Genomic DNA, 23,548 nt, shown 5'->3' with positions numbered 1-23,548 from the left:
GAGAGTAGCTAAGCATAGAGATTAAAGGCATAAGCAATATTATGTTACAACATTTTCAAAGGACTCTGGACTAAAAGTAATGCCTTCCAACATAATCAGTACAGTTTTCTGTACATAAATATTTGCACGTATTAATAATATACCATATGCTTGGCTTAGCAGTATAGATGTAACACATCAGTCTACCAGATGCAATATTCTCTCTGGAGCAGAATATTTCCTTGGAATATCCTGCTCTTTGTGACACCTCAGTTTTAACATTTTCTATAACTTGATCTGAAAATGATGACCAGCTTGAAATCTATATAACTTGAAGGCTTTATCAGTAAAGCCCAGCAGAGTTATATTTCTCTGTGGCTGTGATGTTGAAACCTGGTGAAAAATCAATTTTTCGTTTTGCTGAATGGTATATTTGAAGCATTTAAAAAAGGTGAATGAGTGTGCTGAGGGCCTGTCATTCTCGAAGTACTTTCTTATGCAGCATGTGTAGGTACATCTGCCTGTTAGCCCAGAGAGGCTGTGTGTGTTTGATGCATTGGATGTTGTGTCAGCAGGAAGGAGAAAAAGAAGAGATGAGGTATATCAGAAAGAAAGTTGATAAGGAGAAAAAGGAGAGATGAGGTATATCAGAAACAAAGTTGATAGTAAATAGTGTTTTGAACAGCCTGTATCCCCCAGTGTAATATAGTATGAAAATAATGATTCTGACAAGTGATGCTTCTTTGTAACCTGAAGTGATACAGTAGGGATTATGCATGCTCAAGTCATTCAGGACTGGGTACTTAGTCGTCTAGAAATGCTGTAAGAAGTGCCTTCATAAAGAACAACTTTGTTATAGATGCAGTGGCAAGAGCTAGATTACTAAAAGGAAAAAATACCTGAAACAATTTTTATCATTATTATCAGCTAATGGTAGCTAATATCAGCTAATGGTAGAATAATAATAATAATAATAATAATAATAATAATAATAATAATAATAATTTATTATTATTATTATTATTATTATTATTATTATTTAGCTACCATTGGGAACACAAATTATATTTTTAATTCTGTTTTATAGAGTTATCTTTTTTGTGATTTAATACCATATTTTATCTTGTATTTAGGGATGAACTGTATGCTTTCACTCATTTTCAAGCTTGCTCAAACATAGTTGTTTCAAAACCATAAATAGGTTTTTAATTAATTAACAAGGGTAGGCAATGAGAAGTGGGCTAAAGGTTTAAAACAAGGTCTCAGGAAGCCAGAACAAATAAAACATGAATGCAAAACAGTCTGTGAGAAAGGCACAAGAGAGAATATGGAGGAAATGATTACACTAGAATAAAGAACAAAATGCTTCTGACCTGTACACTCTCATTAAGCACAGATCAAGAAATACAACCCAAAAGGCAGGACAAAGATAGCATATACATCTAGCCTCTAACGTCAACAGATTGGCTTACGTGGTTGCTCTAGTTTACAGAGATTTCCTTGCAGTAACAACAGACCGGTGTACCTTCCCAGAGGAGGATAGTCCGGCTTCAACTGATTTGATGATTCTCTTCTTTCCCCAACAAACGTGGGGACACAAAGTAAGCTTAGGTAACTTACTGCATTTTAGCAATATCATATGGTATGGGAATTATTTACAACATAATTGTCTTCAGAGCTACCAACATATACAGTCTGCAGGGCTGGATTTTCTCTTCTTCCTCATGTGGTTCTTCTACCAATAAAAAGTAGAACAATGTTTTTAGTAAGGGGAAAAAAAGCCAAAACCAAAACCAGCTTTTAATCTGACCATTCTTGAATTAAAAGAATATTAATTGACAGGAAATATATTTAAGAGTGCATTTATTTAAGAGTTTTGAATGCTGTCTTGCAATGTTGATAAATCACTGAGATTTTGTTTCTAATGGAAATTCCTTAAGAATGGAATATGGCTTTTCGTGGTGTATTTTATACAGATGTTAAGTAGGAATCTCACGTAGTATATTTCACTTCCCTGATAAAAATCTTCCCCCTTCTCTGTTCCTCCTTATCTGCATTGCTGTTCCTTCCCCATATACGCAGAGTTAACTACCACCAGAGGAAGCGAGTTCATTTTGCTTCACTGCTTAAAAAAAATGAATGCTATGACCAACGGAATGAAAAAAATTGATAAGCTAAAACAAAAGGCAGCAAATGTTGAGAACAAACTCCAGGGACCTAGGTTATATAAAATTGTTTCTTGATAAGTATGAACATTAACAATTTTGGACATCTAAAAATATAAAATTAGCAATTTGAAAACATTTATCTGGATGAGATAGAACATTATACATGAAACATAATGACCTCTCTGAAATTCAGCCAGGATGCTGTGTTAGTCATTTAGACGAAGAAGACAACTAGTTAATCACCACAAAGAAAACTAGACAGAGTAAATTAGTTTGCTGCATTCCAGACTCTTAGCTACGAAAAAGAATATATTTCACTAATTAGAGAGTGAAAATACTCTAAGCTTTTAGAAAGAGAATGCAAGAAGAGTGAAAGAGAGAGATCCTGGCTTTGGAATGGTGATCAACCCGTGGTGTTTACATGATACAATGTTGTGATTTTATCAGTTAGGAAGCCTACATTAAGGGGTCTTCAACTTTGATTATATTGATTATATACAACATAATAGTTCATAATGAAAATTATCATGCATGGCTTCAATCCTTAATTTTCATGGACTCTTGGAGCCTCTAATGAAATGTAAATATATTTAATTTAAAAACCTACATGAATATACATGTTATAATAAAAAAGGCTAGAAACTTCACAATTAAAATAAGAAGTTAACAATCAAATTTTAAGGTTTTTAGAGGATTATTGTCTTGATTGTGCTGTAGTTCTTTTTACTTTACCATTATATTTTTATCCTTAATGCTACAGGAGTGTGCATTCTATATGTTTTATTTCTATGTTCTTTAAATTAAATAGAGAAAAGTGTGTGTGCTATAGAATATTAGAATGGGAATTAGTCTAATTAGACTCAAAGTGAATGGTAAAGGAGAAAGTGAAGTTAACCTGCTTGTTGCATAGGATAAGAACCCTGTTTTGTCTGAAGACTGTACATCATTTTACATAGTGAAAACTTTACATACAGTTCTGAAATAAGGTTGTTCTTTCTTTACCTAGAAAAAGATTTAAATTTTTCAGAATTTTTGTTCAAACAAACATTCAAATATAGAATCAGTACTAGATTATATATTGCAAAAGATATAAGTGAATTTATCTCTAATTTTCATTTCCTTTCCCGTGTCTGAATCTGCTCTCTGAATACGACCAAGTTCTTGTACACGTAAATGTCATTTTGCTTTTAACTGCAGGGGGCTGAGGATCAAGTCCTCTCTTTATCTATCTTTTGCATGAGCAGCATTACACCCTTGAATTATTTCAATTGAATTGAAAGAGAATAAGATCAGGTTCTAGGTGGTTCCAATGCCATAGTTGTTTTTTAAAGAGCTATAGTTTTACAGAACTCCTGTGCTACATTCATATAGGCAGTATGTACGTTTGAGGAAAAGCATGATGTTGGGCTTCCTCTGGAACTGCGTGTCAGCGGAAAATCAGCTGTCTTTCTTTTTTGATAAACATGAGATAAGCAGATAAAGCAAGCCACTTTTTCAGTCTCTGCCATTTTATTACATTATCTCTTAAACATTTTAAAATGAGAGTCGATGGCTCTGTAATGCTTGTACATTGTTGTTGTTTTTTAATTTCAAAAGGTACTTGTTTGTGGGTGATGTTTATTAGGAAATTCTGTGTGTATGTGTGCACGTGTGCAAGTGTGCACATATGTATGTCTCTGTAGAGTGAGGTGGAGGAAGACAGCATCCACTTTATTTCATAAGATCTACTTGTTAAATTGTCTCACACTTTCAAAAAATGCCAAGACCAAATATGGAAACTTCAGCTCTAAAGAGAGAATGTCCTGGAAGCATTTGAACTAATGAAAAAGAGGGGGTTTAGTCTTTTAACAAAGTCATTTTCATCACCAAGTCATGCTGTAATCAGATAGTGTGACAGATTATTTTTTAAGCAGAATTGGAATCAGTTATATGAAATAAGCCTAAAATGTGGGTTTTTTTCTAAAACATTATTTTTCTTTAATGTGCATTTCAGAAACATATGCAATAAATATTTATCCTCTTAATTTACTACACATCAATCTAAAAATCTACCTTGCTATCTTAATCAGAATTAATTTCCTTAATTGTTATTCCTATCCCATCAATCTCAGTTTTGCACTAACTGGAAAAACGCCACTTTTTCCTGTTTGCACTTTAATTCGACTTCCATTCTAAGTTTATGAACAGTAATAGGGTCCTGCTTGAATATTCATTAGCTTTGAATTGTGAGCTATGAAAAGGTGCTTTCTTTTACCTTAATGAAAGTGGCTCAGCATGGGGTCGATCAGTAATGACATTTGATTTCAGGCATCCAACAAATTTGCTTTTTATTTATTGACACATCTTATCCAAACAGCTCCCTCGCAAGTTAGTGGAGTAATGAAAGAGAGAGTGCTGCAGAGGAGCGTGGAGCTTTCCTGGCAGGAACCAGAACATCCCAATGGAGTCATTACTGAATATGAAATCAAGTATTATGAGAAAGTAAGTGCTAAGATTATCTGTAATGTACAACAGTGTGCTGTTTGCTTCATGTTGGCTTGCTCTGTTATGGAACAATGTTAAAACCATCACCTATCAACTACCCTGTCTCTTCACAGTCACAGTGATTTTGCTTGTTTTTAATAATTAGTGAATCCCTGCAATTATTATTGCTATCATGTCCCATATATTGTATTTTGGTAGCCTATGAATGAAATATCCACTTGAAATCTGCCTTTTTTTCCACTTCCTTTTTTTATTGTTAAGTTGGACTTGGATATTTTACCATGTTATTTGTCATTTTCCTCTCTCTTCTACATTGTGTATAAAGCTTGTTTCATTTCCTTCTGTGTCACTGTAATTCCAGTCTTGAGATGATATATCAAATACAACCCTTGACTGCATTTGGTATTTCCTTACAAGCTGGGCCACTTCAACTTGATGTCTGAAAACTTCCAAAGCACTTCCTACAGTTTTGGCTGATAAATATTCCTTATTTGCTCTTTTAAAAAGTCCCAGCATTGTGAGATTTATTTTTCACTTCTTCTCTCAACACAATAATGAATTGAGGGCTGCTTTTCAATAGTAGATGAAGTGATCTCTGTTTCTGGTAGAGTGAAATTGCAATCTTATTGATGTCAGTCGGAGTTTTGCTATTCATTTCAGTGTGTCTAGGCCTTCATTCACGATAACTTTGAAGTACTTCAGAATAAAAAAATTCTGACAAGCATGTAAGTAGGGCCACATGCAACCGTAAACTGGATGAAAGCAGAGTGAAGGCAGGTTGTGCAGCTACATGTTTGTCATGGGACCCAGACTAAGTGTGGCTCCTCCAGATTCCCTGGAAAATTTACTGTACTAGGTAACGTATTTCTAATTTTTATAAAACATACTGGGAGAAAAAAGAAAGAATTAAAATGCAAAGAAATGAACAAAGGAGCTCCTTTGTGATCGCTTATGAAGACATTTCATCTCTGCAAACAAGGTAGTAGCACCTCTATATCAAAAAGAGCATGTCAGCTTACTAGGTAGCATAGAATTAGGTAAATTCAGACCAGATTGGATCTAATATAAAATGTCACATCTAATTTTCAGTGCTGAATTACACAAATATACTTATCAAAAGATCTTTATATGATTTGGGAAGGGAATAAAATGTTTATTTGTTGATGCTAACTCCCAGTTTAAGTTGTTCACTTTAATGACTCCTGTAACAAAATTTATCAGATATTTACAGATAGCTAAACAATTCATTTAAGGGAATTTTACTAATTTTAGCAGGTAATTTTTGTTCCTCAAGCATGTGTGTGTGCACACACACACAAATAAAGTCCATACATTAAAAAAAAGAAAGTTTACATATTTACCAAAGGCAAAACTGTTCTCCACACAAAAAAACTTAAAAAAAACAAACTACAAACAAAAAGAAGTTTTTGTTTAAAGATGCAGAGTAATTTCTAATCCATTACAATAAAATAAATAATTTAGATAAATAGTGGAAAATGACAGAAAAATGTTCAAGATACTAGACTCTTCATAAAATGGTAACTTTTAGAATGTGACTCATTATTTTCCCTGTATATTCATGTTACTTTACATTAGCAGCAGAATTTCATTGCCGGTTTCCTATGTTTGCAAAGACAAGAACTGATGTTAAACTTCTTTCGTAATAAAAGGAAACCTACCAGTATTATACTTATTACAGTGAAATTAATAAAAAAGAATAAGCAGCTTATCCTATGAACAGTCACAGATAAACTGAACTATATACCTTTAATTTGGTGAGACAATTTCAAAACAAATACTTAAATGCTTGGCCTTCCTTCCAAAATAATGCAGTTCAGCTTGAAAGGTACTTCATAAGCTTCTTGCTCAGAACGAGAGGCAGTTTAAGTTTTGTTCCATTAGTTTAAAAGAAAAAAGAAAAAAAATAAAAGATCTGAACTTTCAGCTCCCTTTAGAGCCAAATTAAATCAAACATTTTTGTGGTTCTGAAATATTCTGATAAGTGTTTTTTTCACCTCTCACTTCTGGCTAGGGTGGGAATGGAAACTGCCTGAAATCTCCCAAGTAAGCCTGTCCTGTGAGATTTCTAGTGCAGGTTATTTTTATTTCTTTGTTATTTATTTATTTTAAATGCAAGAACTGTTGGCAATTCAAATAAGCCTCATTTATGCATCAAAACCCAAACTCTGAAGTTCCACTGTGGCTTACAGTCCCGAACCTGAGTTTTTACAGTTTCCTTACCCTTGTTTCTCATCTCTCAAGCACTCCTGTTCTTTCTCACATACCAACATACATTCCACCATGGTCCTCACATACAGATGTTTTAAACCCTCTTGGAGAAGATAAGAAAAATTGTTGCTAGCCGAGCCAGTGGGCTTGCTCAAATTACAGACTGGGCAAGACCCAGGAGGGGGCATTACTGAATCTCAGAAAAGAAATCATGTATGTTGTATTTAACCCTGTATTTCAGCAAAAACCTTTGCTGCTTTACTGACTGCAGAGGGGAAGGTTCTCCATAATTTTTAGCTGGCAAACTGCTATTGAAATGAGTTACAGATTTATTCCTTCCCTCTGTATCTGTCTCATTAGCACTGTCTCGTATGGCTCATGCTTCTCTGGTCATGTGGTGCATTCAGATGGTTGGTTAATTCATCTCTTCTGCCCTTCAAATCAGGGTTGCATCTGCCACCGAAAATCAACAGGGCTGCACATATCTATGCTGAAAGATAATCTGGATCAGTAAATGTGATGAATAAGTAGAGCTTTTTGAATACTGTAATGATCTGTGATACAGCTTTTGTGGTGTTTGAAAGTGAGTTATTACTCATAGCATTTGTAATTTTACAGCTTCAAATTTGGGAGGTATCACACTGAAGTTCTTTCCCTGGGTTCTTCTTGATGCCATGGAGTCAAAACCTGAGAAAAGACTAAAAGCCAGAGAAAAAAAACTAAGTGAAAACTGAGTTAAGGACCTCAGAATTTGGTGCAAAATCCAGTCAGTTATACATTGGCAGTATTGTATTTTTTAAAGGTATTGGAAGGTGACAAGGGAAGGTGTTCTGACCATGAAAGAAGAGATTTTCCTGTCCTTGAACTCTTTAGACCCCACAGATCCCCCTGGAAAGCTGTGGTCAAGCTATTTTCTCATCAAAATTTCAGAAAATGTAATCAGAGCCAAAGAAGCAGTCATTTTATGTCTGGATGTTTTATGAGTAACAATATGAGCATCCCATTTGAATTTTATGTTACACTTAGAGCTCCTCATTGCATTGACAGTGTTTTGTAATACTCCACAGAGTACACTTTATTTTTTATGTTGGGAAAAAAAGCATTAAACAAATTGAAATAAACTACTCAGGCTGGCTGTCAGTTGCTGATGTGCAACCATGATAAAATCTGACCTGTAAATGTCATTTAATGTTTTGTCTTATTGTTTCCAGGATCAAAGGGAGAGGACCTATTCAACAGTGAAAACCAAGTCCACTTCAGCTTCTATTAATAATCTAAAGCCAGGAACAGTGTATGTTTTCCAGATTCGTGCTTTTACTGCTGCTGGTTATGGAAATTACAGCCCCAGACTGGATGTTGCCACACTAGAAGAAGCCACAGGTAAACAATTAGATTTATAGGAAATTAACACTTTCAGTAGAAGTAGCAAGTAAAGCAAGAAAGGAAAGAGTCATAGGCAATATTATTAAAACTAGAAAGAATGAAAACTAGAAAGAATGAAGTTCTACATGAAGGTGGATTTTCGTCACTGTATTTTGAAGGATGAGCTTCAATTAGTTGTTTTACCATAGAACTACAAATTACACTCTTATAATTAGCTGGAGAAGATTTTTAACATTTCAGGTTCTTCTCCTCTGATGTCCTTCTAACACAAAGAAAAGTATTTTTTTCATTCAAATACACACCTCTTTCCTCCCACAAGAGAAGTGAGTAGTGGTGAGCTGAATAACTCTACTAGATTCTTCTGTAACTGGGGAGAGGAGGGAAGAGGAGATTTCAGCCCACAGAGGCTTCTCCAGGTAATTTTTTCCCATTTGATTTCCTGAAAAAACTCTTTATTTTTTTGTTTATGTGTGTGTCTTGTTTAAGCTGTATGTCCATCCTTAGTGTCTTTTGAGTTCATTGGCTAGTTTCAACTTGGTTTAGTAAAGAAACAGAGGTGTCAAAGATACTAGGTTTCTTTAAGGCTCATGTAATAAGTTGTAAGCCGTGTAAAGAAAAAACAACCTCTCAAAAACCCTCACAATGGAAAGTATGAAGCTGAAGTACAAACTCTCTCAGTACAGTACACCAGAGAATCTGGCTGTGACATCTCAGCAGAGGGATAATGTTTGGGGAGAGCTTGCTCTTTCCTTGATGCTGAAACCAATCTTGTGCCCTTATTTGTCTAAAAATCACACTGATACCCTTTTTCCTCACCAATGTAGATATGTGCATGCATGCTTAGAGAAAATCTTCCACATTTTGGGTTTTCGGAAAGAAACTCTTGCATCACTGAGACCTGGCAACCGTGAGCCCATTCACAGGAACTGCCTGTGTCCCTGGCAGCTTCACTGCTCTGTCGCAGAGCCAAATTTGGTTACTCTTGTTTTGGGTCATTTGCTTCAGGTCAACTTGCCTGACAGCAAGTCAGACAAATTTGGAGGATACATAGCCTACAGGTTCAAAGGGTACGGATGCGAACTCTGCTCTCTGCGCTTTGTGCAGCATATCTAAGGTGCGGACACAGACTATTGCATCTTATTAATTGCAGCCAGATGTCACCTGAACAATTTGTGGGTATTCTTAAAACTCAGTAGTTAGGTCTTGATTCCACCTTGATTCCACACAGAATATGAAAACTATCAATAATGAATAATAGCACATTTCTAATAGACATAATTGAAATAGTAATTATCATAATAGCAGCAATAAACTGTTATTACTAATATTATTAGCTCTGTGTCTGATCGCATTCTTTCCATCCATAGAGTTCTGCTTTAGAAAGAGTCAGTAGCAGAATCCCTGTTTTGCAGAATGGGAACCTGAGGTACAGCCAGAAGTAGTTTCTTATTTTGAGTGGATTTCTGGAAAACAAAAGTCTGTCATTAGTTTCTGCTAATTAGCTAATTTATTGTCCATAGTGGTTTAAAATTAGTAGACCAAAATGTTTCTCCAACATTTCCTTAGTTACCTGAGTATTGTTTATATACTGAACGTAAGCATACTGGTAGCTGCTAAGATTAGCAAAGATAATTTCAGAGGTAAACAGTCTTGACTGGGGTTTGGTCGACATATGGAAGATTAGGAAATCCTAGAAGTGCATCACTGACCATGCTTATGTACCCTTTTTCTGACTCAGGTGATGAAAAACAGCATATAAACCAGCGACATACTTGGCCATTATGCACAGCAGATTTTTCTCTTATCACAGGCCAGCTTTGTGTTTTGACATGCCATGTAAAATGTCCTGTACTTTCGTTAAAGAAAATTTTTAAAGTGGCATATTTTCCACTATCTTGAGAGGACATTATAGAATCTAATTCCCATCAAGAGTAAGCATGCACAATTTTCCACATATGATTTTCAGAAATAATTAAAATGTTGGTAAAAAGATAGTAAATTCCATTAAATTCTTCTAGAATTGTTTTACACAAAAATATTTGTTTCTCATATTTTATTTATAGTTTTATCAGAACTTGCAGGCTAATCAAATTAGTCTTTTGTTAACATTTTAAAGGAAGATCTTTATTGGATCATTTTTAGGAAATACACCTCAAGTGAAGTACTGTACAGGTGATCAGTAAACCAGTGTTATGCTACAGTTAAGAGGCATTGGTTTCTTATTGTTCCAGAGGATTTCTGAATGTGGCTTTTAAATATGTTGAAGTATTGTAAGAATATATATATAGTGAGAGCATTTATATATATATACACACACACACATATCTATATATGTAAGAATATATATAGTGACCATCACAGTCAGCTAGTCATGTTGCCTACCTGAATTTCTTCTGGTACTTCAACTGGTTGGCACCTTTTGGTTGGTGCTGCTGATTAAGTAGATTTTTGTATTATGCTCCACTTTCTGAATTGTAATAGAAACTGCATGGCCACTTTTCAATATTTGAGGAACTACATCCATTATAATAATATTATCCGATGTGTAAAATAGGCATATTTTATACCTGTATTTGCATATACCATACATGTTGGGCATTGCATACATATTTATGTAAAAATTTCAAAATTATGAAGTAAAAATGCTTCATAAACACAGGATATTTCTATTCTACACTGTGTTTGCCACAGATAGTACTTTAATCGTATTTTTTAATTGGAATCATTGCTGGTTATTAGAGACATAAGTCCCTCAGGAAGAAAATATAAATCCATAGATTTATTTTTTATTTATATTACCACTTATGTGGTAATTTTATCTTTTGATTCACTGAAGTATTAAAAAATTATATTAAATGACTTGTAGCCAGTGGATCTAAAGATGATCCTGTGCTTTTTGTAACTGAAGGGATTAGCTACTTGTTACAGCTCTCACTGTTAAAGTATAAGGACTCAGCACAACCTGACGTGAAGAAAACTTTGCTTTTTCCTTTTGCCATGAATCAGTTTAAATCAAGCAAGGTTGAAGTAATATGCAGATGTAAAATTTATTCCTAATGTCTGAAATAATGCTACTACAAATTTTTATAGAAGACATAAAGAATAATATTCAAGAAAGTGATATTTGGCCTACATGATCATTAAAGGTTTCATGATGGACTTCATCACCAATTCTTTTTTGCCAATCATACATTTCAGGTTGCTTGCATGAGAAAATGTTGCTGGAGGACCAGCACAGCTTTTACAGCTGATCTTTTTTAAATCCTCCAGGGTGTTTGGATATCCATTCCCCATCCTTCCAACCATGTTTTTAACTCCTTTAAATTAAGCATTGCCTCATTTGTTCGGATATGCAAATATCATAACACCAGATTAGGTATCACCTGTAGCTGATTGCCCAGGTGTCAGGTCCCTGTCTTGCTCCGAGTCCGAGCGCAGCGAAAGCAGAGGTAAGGGCAGACTGCCCTGTCCTGCTGGTGCTTCCCTGCCATCACCATTGTGGCAGCAGCAGTGACAGGTAACTGAGTAATGCAACCCCTGAAAGGATCATCTGTACCCTAAAATCATTCCTCTAAGGACACTCTAGCATCTTTATTTCTGCCAAACCACAGTGATCATTCCAGAAGCTGGATTCTGGTTCACCCTTACACTAACAGACTGAGTTCATCACACATAAGGCAGAAGCAGCACAGAGTACATGAACAGAGGCAGATGTCTTAGACTGCTGTCACTGAAATCATACCGGACCATGCCCACAATCAGACCTTTTTTTTTTTCTTAAAAGATGTAAAAATGTATCATACATTGCATCCCACCTATCTTGCCAGTTGGCCAGTGTACCATGTCCCCAACATTTTCCAGAGTCCAAATAACATCCTTGGCTTGCTTCCAGAATGCAGCAGTACCCAAAATCTGTGAGACAGTTATGCAGAGCGGCCCACTCACATATGTCAACCTCTATGCACTCAACTTGGCTGCTAGATTAGGTGACAGGCTGGGGTGGGTATTTTTCCAGTCTGTTAAATGGATGCAGCTTCGCACCCTGGCCATTGTGAGGGGATGCTGCCTCTTCTTGACTTGCAAGTGAGGTTTGCACCGACATTCAAAGAGAGAAGGGAGCAGGTTTAGGAAATGCTGTATTTTACATAAATTTGACATTCCCATGTTTGGGATTGTCTGCTTTGATGGCCTGGTGGTGTTACAGGAACTGAGTGGTATTACTTATGCCCCTACACTCTTGCACAAAATAGTGACCGCTGGTTTCCTAAAAGTTTCACAGGTGGGATATATGCAGGCCTGTGGTAGCATCCTACTGACCTGGGTGTCTCAGAATGTTATAGCTACTCAAAAATAAGCATTTGTTCTTTTCAGTTAAAGACCAATATGAATAATGAGATCTTCCTCACCTGCATTAGGTAGAACATAGAAAAATTACAAAGTTTCTTTAGGAAATGAAACAGGGGTGGGGGTGGGGGCGGGGGAGAGGAAATTTCCCCTCAGTGCATATTATTCTATATCTGTGTAGAATAACAAGAGATTTGTCATTTTGGGGGGGAGGGGGGCGAAGCAGCTGGTACAGGTCAGTGTCAGTGACAAATAAATCATGTTGATTGGCTCACTTCTCCCAAGACAGAGCAAAGAAAAGACGTTTGTTTGTTTCTATGGGAACCTCTGAAGTCTGCAACAGGAACCTGATTCTGTGGAATTCATAAAAGCCTCATGTAGATATTCCTGTTCAGTTACCACTACCAGGAGTTAACCATATTAACATACCATGTCCAATTTAGTTAATCAGCTATGAGTTGGGTTTCCTTTTTTTCCCCTTCTTTTATCTCTCTGCTGCTTACAGATGACTCACACTTTCACAGTCCCTCAGCATCACTGCCTGATCTCTCCTCCTTTATTCTCAGTCTCTTGGGCTAGATCCTCACTGTTACAAACCAGCATAGCTCCATGGAGTTCAGTAGAGCTGTACTCATTTAATGCAACTGAGTATATGGCCACCCTCATTAGATGTTGGGCAAGCAATGTATTTAACAAACCTTGAGGTTTCTCAGGCTAAGTATTTACATCCTCAGTTTACATTAATGTGACATGCATACATTTGCATATATTAATAGCATTGGCATATCTGAATAAAAAGAGCGATAATGTGTGGATATTTTAGCACGTAAATGCTCTGAAGCATGGAGAATTCCATTTTGTATATGTGGAAGCACCTTTTTGTTGCTAACAGAAACAAATGATAAATAATAATAGTGATTGACAATGATTAATAGCAGTAAGAGATAGAAATATGCTAACTAGGAAATCTGTGTTAGTGGATAGTGTGTCTCAAACATTCTTCTTATGGTTAAGCCACTATTTCCTTGGATACCATTAAAGTCATATCAACCAGTTTTAGGGGGGAGGCTAGGAGCAGAGCTCTTCTGGGATTATTCTCCTACTGTCCCCCCTTATAGGGATATCCAGGTCTTCTCTTTTAGGAAGGAGTCAACTGCTGAGCAAAATGGAAGGCAGCGCAGCAGTAGGAGGGAGTAGAAGTGGGTGGTGCTGGCTTTTGGCTAATGGCTGTACCACTTTGACCAAATCAATTTCAGCATAGCTCCTTTTTATTCCCTGTAGATGATCATTAACTTATCCAACATTTGGATGAATTTCCAGTGGAGGCCCCTCTTTAGACTAACTTTATGAATTTAATAGTTTCAGGCAATTGAAAAGGTAAACTAACAGTCTGCAATTCATGAAGGTTGACTTAATTTTTTGCAGTTCCTTTGTAGGGAATAATTTTAAACTGATCTCTGCCCTGTGCTCTGTTTGTAGCCACGGCTGTTTCCAGTGAACAGAATCCTGTTATTATCATAGCTGTGGTTGCTGTGGCAGGAACCATCATTCTGGTCTTCATGGTGTTTGGATTCATCATCGGGCGAAGGTATTTGCACCTTGCATAAGCATAAGAACATCTGACCCCACTCTTGTGAACTCCTGAGTCATAGTCTAATCTGGGATGGTAATTTGCAAAACTGAAACAGAAGTCATTTTTAGTAAGGACAATTTTCATTTAAATCCTGTTATCAATTATACAGTTTGTTCTCTTACTTTGGCAAGACACACTTAAATCAAGATGTTCTTTTTGTCCTATGTAAATGTGCTGTAAAAGGAACCTCCAGCAGGTTCTTTACCTGTACTCCTCAAAGTCCCTCTTTCTGTTCAGTTTTCTCACGTGGAGAAGTCTGACACTTTATCTGATCAGCCTTTAAATGACTTTACATTCAAGAAAAAGAGGCACAGCAGTAAGTTTAAGAATACCCTCATGTAAAATTGTGTTCTACATTCAAGTTCTTTAATCCTGTGTTTTATACATAGAAGATTTTCACCAGAACTAGAATTTTCTCTTTAGGACATGTCCCAACTGGTATTTGATACAAAAGCCTTTTGATTGCAACTGTTCATGATTTATTTAAAACTCTGCTGTCAAGAGAATTATAGCTGAAACTTTCAAAGGGCCTACAGGAGTTAGGTGCTCAGTGCCTGAAAATCCCAGCCTGCAGAACTGATGTTGTCAGGACTTTAGATGTGAGGAAGTAAATCATTATTTACCAGTAAAACTGGCATCTTTCTTTCAGGCACTGTGGTTATAGCAAAGCTGATCAAGAAGGGGATGAAGAACTTTACTTTCATTGTAAGTGTTTTGCTTTCTTTTCCCCCTTTCAAAAATTCCCAACTGCAATAGTGTAGACAATACTAAAACAACACTCCGTGAAAGACAAACGCATAAGAAATTCAAAAATGCCGTGTAAATAGCAAGTGGGAAGTTAAACACTGTAAATATGTGACCTACACAAAAAGAATGCTGATTAAAGTCAACATTGCTCACACAGACTGTTTTATTTCTATACATGTGTATGATATATTGTTGTTTTCATTCTGCATTTTTTTTCTTTTGGTTACTTTGAATACATGTTTCACACCATCCTAATGATCCCTCTGAGGTGCAGTATTTGAGAGACCTTTGGCTAAGTGACTATATGATCTTTACCTCAGGCAAACTTCAGATTAAGAAAGTGTGGGTCATTGCATCACCCTAGCAATGAAGCTGTTCTGCTCAAAAGCTGTTTTCTGCTACTGTGAATACTATAGCATCAATATTTACAAAACATGAAAATAGAATATTTAATATGAAAAGAAAGGTCAGCTACTTCCTTACTGTTCTCTGTTCTAGAATCACTTGCCTAGCTGAAAGCAGCACCTAAAACCTCTTTTGTTAAAATCATAGCTACCATCTGAACTTGTGATAGAACCCTGAGAAAATTCAATAAAATACATCTTTCTTGGGTTAATAACAACTGAAAACTTAAGGGGAGAGGAAGGCTTATGCAAGAATAGTTTCAGTTTTATCAAAATATTGTTTAAAAAACTTTCTTATTTTAGCCCTTTCTAATTTCAGTCGTAATACCATTTTGACATAAGAAATTGAAAATGTTTGAATGTCTTTTAGAATCAGTCATTAACTCAGGAAATATGGTAAAACAAAGTAGCAAATTGATTTTGAGCATCCAAAATTGCAAAATCACATAATAGAATTAAACTGAATATAAGTTCTGACACAAAACAATGCCTGGGTTTCCAGCATCTCCCATGCCTGATAACTCATATCAATAGAACTTGCCATTTAGTCATACTATGCTGTATGTAACCTATGTTGTCTACCAATAATTGCAGCTGTAGCTTAAATACATCAGATTTTTTTTTATGAAAGCAATATGGTTTATCTTATTTTACATATGTTAAAATCATGAGCTATTATCAGAATGTAATGTCACATGGAGAATGAAGTAGCCACTAGTCACAAATTTGTAGCATCTTCTCAATGTATGCCTCTTTAAATGAGTAGCTCTAGCCAAAGCTCCACTCAAAATCAGATCAAGGTTTCTGTTTCACCTGTCTGCCCTGAAAAAAATCAGATCAGCTGGTATTTGCTCATGCTTCCTGAGTCTGGGTGTGTTGCTACCTAAATAATTTAATTTAAATGCAGTGAGTATTAAACTAAGTAGTGACATCATTGCAGCTTTAGTTAATCAATTCATAATCTGTGCAAGAAAGGTGGAAAATAATAATGGGATAAGAATTACTTATCATGCACTTTGCAGTGCAGCTGATTTTAAAGAATTCATCAAAAATCTTTGTTCATCAATGTTACTTAAACGTTACTCTTCTGGGAGTGATGGATTTGAAATTTGCCTCTCATAGATGCATTATAAACTTTCCACGTCTTCAGAAGAGCTACTGCTTTCACTTTTAAAATGCCCATTATGCCCTTGAAGGAAAAGATCAGCTATGCATTCTTGTATTTCAGTATATAAACAAAAGGAATATGCTAGTTAAATAATTCCCTTCCTCGTCTCCATTATCTGTGACATATTTTGTTTCAGTGAAAGTGTAAATGAATTAATACAAAAGCATCTACTTAGTGATTAATAGCTGATCTAGAAATGGTGAGACTTTATAAGTGCTCATTTCCCTTGTTTTACTTTCAAGAAATCTGGTTAGCCAGCAAATTGGTCAGAGCAGTTAGCATACACAGTCTTTTTAAAATCGTAGCACCAAATATAAGTCACTCTTTGCCAAGCTAGTTTTTCATCATCTGTTGATTGAAGGTTTAGTTTAATTTTATTTGGTAATCATGTACAGAATGAGAGAAACCCAGTGCTGTAGTCACCGGCTTGGTCACAGAGCTGTGGACACTAGTTTTGTGTCCTTTTGCTCTGTAACATCTAGACAACCTTCTTCTGCGCTGAAGCACCAGATTGGATTTTCAAAAAAGTAACTTACAACAAACACTTACTTAACACAAAAACTTACAAGTAACCATTTTTTAAAAACAGGTTTTAAAGCACTGTATTTAATAGAGTATCAGATATTTCATTTCAGTCCCCCTCAACTCTCTGTGACCTCAAGTGCTACACTCAAAGATACAAGTACAATGGAGGAGTTTAGTCAAGCAATTCAGATTTATATTTGGTTTCCTCCTACCGTTTTCTTCTAACAATGTCTTCAAATCCAGGCCAGCACTATTTCACGTTGGTATGCCAGGATAGCCTTGGCCTGTCAAAATGTTTTATGACAGCTCGAATAAAGAACCATCAGAGGCCCATTTGAGATTCGCAAGGTTACCTCCAATCCAGGCCCCTTATCACAAACACAAGAGGATGGTTCCTTCTCCATCTCCCTGCCTGAAAGCACTATTATAGGAGGTTAACCTATTGCTTTCTCCTCATTTCCCTAGTCCTTTTTGGTTTTAAGAAATAAATATTTATCATTTTAAAAATTTGTAGCATTGTCAATACAATTGGAAGAACATCTATTTAAATACATAATATGGCAGATAATAACATCTGGGAAAAATTTCAAATAATTTCTCTGGATGTAAATTCATTACAATCCTCAAACAATTTCTCTAACTTTTTCCTTTTTATGAAGGTTTGGGGTTTTTTTTTGGTCAGTAACACCATCTGAAACATAAATGCACATGATTACTAAGTTGTTTTTCAATATATTTTCAAATTTAAAATATTTTATGTTCAACTAAAAGATTACAAAGCAACCATAAATTATGTTTTGTATTGACTTTTGATCCTATTCTTGTATATCAGTATATCAATTAGCAGAGGAACTTTCTTGCATTTTCATATTGAGTTTTAATTCACTGATTTAATTAAAGCTCAGGACTGTAATCCTTGTGAGCCAAATTTACTTCATAAAAATTGCTTGGTTAATAGATTTACAGGGTTGCTCTACTTTCACCAGAAGTTTCTACTTTCACCAGAAGGGCAAATAATAACTTTCCTGAATCAGCAGCAAACTAAGGGAAAAAACTACATGCTGGTCAGAGCACTACACTGCCTGAGTTGCACTAAGTGCTATACTGGAGAAAGAGTGAGCAGAAACCAAGTTGCTGCATATTATTCACTTAGGTGCTTGAGAAAGGGAATAATTGTGCCACAGACCCCACTTTCCCTTCCTGTGCCTTTACAAGTTGACTACAAGTGTTTCTCATGTTCATATTCTAGTGCAAGAAACATACCTAAGGATATAAATTCTAAGTGCTGTGAATAGTTTAGCTTGGCTATTGCCACAGTCTGTAAATAATATTATATTCAATAGTTTAAGCAAATTGAAGTAGGTGCAGGAGCCTTTCAAATCCCACTAGAAGGCAGAGAAAACATAAAGAAATGCTGTTTATGCAACCTGGGAAAAGAAGATAAGCTGTCCTTACACAGAAAAGAAAGATTCACCTCCTCTGCTGCTCTTACACCCCTTCCCCTGCTTTATTTTTGCTCCCACTCAACCCTTGCATTTTATTCCATTGAGCACTATTTAATATTTATTACTTCTTTCACTTCAAGGTGGAGATGCAGATGCTAATGTCAGTCATTTTTAGAGATGGGATTGTGTACTTGTGTCAGCATGCTTGCACATGATGCCTAAAACTAAGGTTGCCTCTCAGAGTGGCTCCGACTCAGGCAGTGTGGAAGCAGGTTCACTCTTCCAAGGAGCACTCTGCATAATGAAATTCCTGGGCTGACTGCACAATAAGTGCCTTTGCTTCATCACAGTCATGCTTTCTTACATCATTACAGTTAAATTTCCAGGCACCAAAACCTACATTGACCCTGAAACCTACGAGGACCCAAATAGAGCTGTCCATCAATTCGCCAAGGAGCTAGATGCCTCTTGTATTAAAATTGAGCGTGTGATTGGTGCAGGTAAGGCTGCCGTGGCTTCCTGATTCAACTGTTCCATTTAGCCAGGATCAAAACTCATACATCATAATGACAGGCAAATAATTATACCTCAAGTATAGAAGAACTTTTTGCATTTGCCAGAGTGGTTAAGAGCAATGAAGCTGCACTCTTTTCTAAAATGTAAAAACAAACGGGGAAAAAAAACAACAAAAACCAAATAAATAAGTAAATGAAGACTCTTGCTTGCCATTGAAAGCTTGTGGGTTTCTAATTCTGTATCTGCTGTTAAAAATGTAATTGGAGGGAGGGGGGCAGTTTTGCTGCCTATTATTTACTGTCAGACTAAAGGCGTTAGGCATGAGTGCAAATTCTGCTCGCTCTCCTTTTGCAAGAGAGCTTTTTGACCTCTGAATTTTTGTTCATGTGAGTAAGGAAAACTGGCTGCAGCACAAAATCTTAAATAGAGACTAGGAAGGTCTTGTTTCTGTATAACAAAATCTTCCCTGAGGCTGTTTTTTGTTCTACCATTTTTCTTTTTGATATTTTATGAATACAAAAAGTTATTGTTTAACGTCTCATGACTGATTGTAATTGCACCAGCATTACATTGCTTTTCTTCCTCTTGAACTGTCTACCACCTACTTAAGCCATGGTGTTCATGCTCTAAAAAGGCAGTTTCATTTGTTTGCATTAATAAGATATGTGACATTTTTATTGCACTACTCCATGTAGTGAAATTAAGTTTCTGTGGGTAAGAAAAATATCAAATACTTTGGATTCCTGGAGGAAATGTTCTTTTGCTTTCCTGTTGTTTTATAAAAGTATTAGTAGAATACTTTTAAAGTCACCCTGTAGTTTGGCATGCACTGTAAATTACATACTGTGGTATTATTTAAAAAGAGAAGAAATATCTCTAAAATAAGCTGGTTTACCTGTAAAAATATCTTTACACTTAGAATTCACAATGCCTCTTTAAAGTAACCTCTCTCATGTTGAATCATGTCTTAATCAAGGAGTAGTACTGTTGAAATTAACAACACTGCTGAGCAAATTATTCCTTCAGATGAGTAAGAGCATAAGAATCCAGCCCTTGCTAACTAGTAATTTTTGTGATGCTAGAATGGCAGCATCTCTTCTAATAAATACACAATATACAAGATTTAAATTCAAGATTAGCATAGAAAAATTACTGAGCTTTATCTTTTGCTTTGAGTTAAAAAACTGCCAGCATAGCAACAGTTCAGAGCACAAAGATATATTCAGTTGGACTTTGCCGATGCTTTCTGAGCAAAATGCTGAAAATGCTTCAGTTGCAAAGAGTATACAGTTTAAAATGTATTTTCACTGTTATGACAGAGTAATTCTAGAATGTTAAATTTGTTGACTGAAGATGAATTTATTCTTGATTTTAATGAGTATAACTGATAGCAAAAAACCTAACGTGTGTTAGTAGTCATTCTGAAGAAAGTTAATAAGTGCTATGGTGAAAGCATATTGTGTATGGGGTTTAGGTATGGCTTTAATGTGGATAGCAAATAGGAGTGAAATGAAATGTAGTCCAGGAACAACAGAATGGTGAAGTCCTGAAGAAGCAGCTGAAACTCATACATCAAAGAAGAATATAGAATTTCTACTAGTGACAGCACCAGAAAAGCCACTTAGCAGTCTCAATATGCATCAGCAATGCTGGCCATGTCAACTGTTGAGTAGTGCCATGTCTCTCTCAGACAAACAGGGTGCAAGTATGCTTGTGCTCAATTTGCATGAGGGATATGTGCTTTTCTTGCCAAAGTTTTCATTACTATCCCGCTGTGGCCACCTGTCAGATGCAGAATATGGTGTCCACTATTTTGAGTCCTTGTTCGTACCACACATCCTTTGTTTCAGCCTCTTCCTTGTTGACATGCTGAGCTAGTGGCTGTGCGGCTGTGTAGTATTCCCACTCTTGTTGTCATATTTTCTGGATCCTTTTTGGGATTCATTTCAGCTGAATATACTATTTTCTTGGGAATAAAAGTAGTTCATTGGCTAGCATCCTGGCCTGAAATGCATAAAATACAAGTTCAAGTTTCTGGTTTGCCTGAGTGTGAGTGATCTGCTTTTGGAAATCAATCAAAATCAGATCACAGAGAGCTGGAAAGGAGTTAAGCCTTAGTGTCTCCCATGCCAAGTATCCTGATTACCTGGCTCCAAACTATCACATACACACACACTTATACTCACATCTTGTTTTTGGCGTGGAACAAAAACAATTTTGGAAGGTACTGCTAGAGAAAATTGTTATCTTTTAGTAAGTTGTGGTGGCTAGGAGCTGTAAGTGAGGTGAGCGATGAATTCATTAATAGTCATCCATATTGCCAATGAAGTGCGGGAGGGAAGTTAAGGCATCAAGATAAGGGCATGAGCAGCTAGTTGTTATGTATGTAACAGCTATGCCTCATGGTATTCATAGCTGAGATGGATATTCAGACCACAACTCCAGTGCCCAAGGATGGTTGAGGCTAATACCTCACTTGTGCAGGCAGGGACAGTTGTACTCTGTCTGGCCAATTAGCTCAGGTACAGCACAGTGTTAACAGAGGTATATGGAGTTGATTGGAGCTAATCTTAATTCAGCTAGGGTAAAATGGGAGGGACAGGAATTCAATTCTGTATGCAGTCATCTCCTATGAGATTTGTAAAACCAGCCATGCTGAGTGGAGATTTGCTGAAAAAAGTCAGTAGGAAATACTAAGGTCTGGCCAAAGTCCTACCCTTCTGGCTGGAGAACTGTGAAGCTGAGGCCCAGGCACTGCCTTTTTCCATCTCTAAGCTCTGCTGTTGGGGGGGACAGGAGAACAGTAGTGTTGGAATTGTGACAGTGTCCTAAACAAGATTTCTCAGAACTCATCCATTAGGACACTTCAACTTCTACCTCTTCAGGCTTTCAGCCCCATTTCCAGGCATACCTCTCTCTCCACTGCCAGCCAGACACCTTGCCAGTGTGTATGTGCACTTAAGTCCTGATCCCACCAGGTTTCTCAGGACCTCAGCCTATGTCCCAAAGGGATTCTCTAATCAAACTCTGTGTTAGTTTTTCCTAATTCAATCCTTTTTTTCAGCACTCACCTTAAAACATGTCTTGAATGTAGGTGTGTCTGCATACTTGTGTATACTCAGTAGCTTAATGTTAAGGCACTTCACAGGTATGCAGGAGATAAATTTCAGACTTGATTTGATTTTATTTGATTTGATTTGGAGAAAGGACTTGGATCTATATCTCCCAATCTGCAGATAAATTTGCAAAGTACCAGATTATTAAATATTTTTGCCATGAATATTTCTCTTTTTAGAGAGATGTTCCCCTTTATTCAGTATAAGATGTGTTACTACCCTTTTTTCCTATGTGTCCCAAGAGATTTTTTTCCTGGCTACAGAATAGGGGGTCTCTTTCTCTCTCTGCTGACATGGCTGTGAGGCAAGGGACAATCCTTAAATCCTTCACAATCTCAATAATAGTGAGATAGATATTTTGCCATTCAGCTCCACATCTTGCATGCTTCCATCCTCTTTCCTGTCTGATGGAGTCCAATTACTTCTCTCCCAAATTATGGTTGTTGAGGCTTTTTTTGGTATTCTTGCTGGCTGTTTGGCAATTTTTTTCACATGCCTTTTCAAGTTCCAATTGTCTGTTATTTTAGAAGCCTTTTACAAACTTCCAGCATTTGCTTCTGTTTGTTTAATGTAACAAAATTATTATAAGTCACACCTTTCATTTCATAATTTGCAACGTAAATTATCCTGCTTGAAGGTAATAATGTAGTGCTTCATTTAACACCATAACGATGTTAAATTAAAAGCAGCTTTGAAAGAGCTGCCTTTTGAAAGAAAAAAACCCATTGGATCTAAAGATAGCAAGCAAACCATGTAGAACAGAATGACATTTTCACTTAGAAATGGTATTGCTATTTCTGTAATAGTATTTTCTTATGAAATCTACTTCGTTTTTATTTTCTATTTTTGAAAAAAAGGTAACAAATTACTAACAAGTATTTTAAAAGATTCAAATAGCAGTCCTGTAGATTGGCTTAACGTGAAGTGTTTACTCTGTAAAGTACTTAGTCAGCAATTCATTTAAAGCATGCGCCTGTCTTTGTGTTCCTAAGTAATCCATTTCAAATATGAACATTCACATGTTAAATTTAAACACACATTTATGCGGCTAGTTGAATCAAGGCCTAAAAAGAATATTGATATTATAGTTGGAGTAATTCAGCGTTGATCTACTTCATTTTAGGAGAGTTTGGTGAAGTGTGCAGTGGGCGTCTAAAGCTTCCTGGCAAGAGAGATGTTGCAGTAGCCATAAAAACTCTGAAAGTTGGCTATACTGAAAAGCAAAGGAGAGATTTCCTGTGTGAAGCAAGCATCATGGGACAGTTTGACCACCCCAATGTTGTTCACTTAGAAGGGGTCGTTACCAGAGGTAAGCAGAGGCTTGATCTGTCAGTCAAATAACAACATAATGGCAGAAATTACTTTAACTTATTCATGGTCAAAGATTCAAATTATAAACAGGCTGCA

The 23,548-nt window shown here is 36.2% G+C and overlaps 1 protein-coding gene across 4 annotated transcripts in view; it reads left to right on the top strand.

Annotated features, from left to right (window-relative positions):
• EPHA7 (EPH receptor A7) overlaps nucleotides 1-23,548 on the top strand; it is a 176,864-nt gene that overhangs the window by 129,732 nt on the left and 23,584 nt on the right. For 3 of the 4 annotated variants that reach the window (XM_072855507.1, XM_072855502.1, XM_072855505.1), the window contains exons 6-11: nucleotides 4,504-4,628; nucleotides 8,072-8,240; nucleotides 14,067-14,175; nucleotides 14,870-14,925; nucleotides 18,884-19,009; nucleotides 23,265-23,450. In XM_072855507.1, the coding sequence (XP_072711608.1) occupies nucleotides 4,504-4,628; nucleotides 8,072-8,240; nucleotides 14,067-14,175; nucleotides 14,870-14,925; nucleotides 18,884-19,009; nucleotides 23,265-23,450 (771 nt within the window). The remainder of the gene's footprint in view (nucleotides 1-4,503; nucleotides 4,629-8,071; nucleotides 8,241-14,066; nucleotides 14,176-14,869; nucleotides 14,926-18,883; nucleotides 19,010-23,264; nucleotides 23,451-23,548) is intronic. The other variant, XM_072855504.1, reaches the window with a different exon arrangement.

This window comes from Ciconia boyciana, chromosome 3 (genome assembly GCF_034638445.1).
Source record: "Ciconia boyciana chromosome 3, ASM3463844v1, whole genome shotgun sequence".
Lineage (NCBI taxonomy): Eukaryota > Metazoa > Chordata > Aves > Ciconiiformes > Ciconiidae > Ciconia > Ciconia boyciana.
Note: the sequence above shows the minus strand (reverse complement) of the source record. Positions and strands in the feature narration are given on the sequence as shown.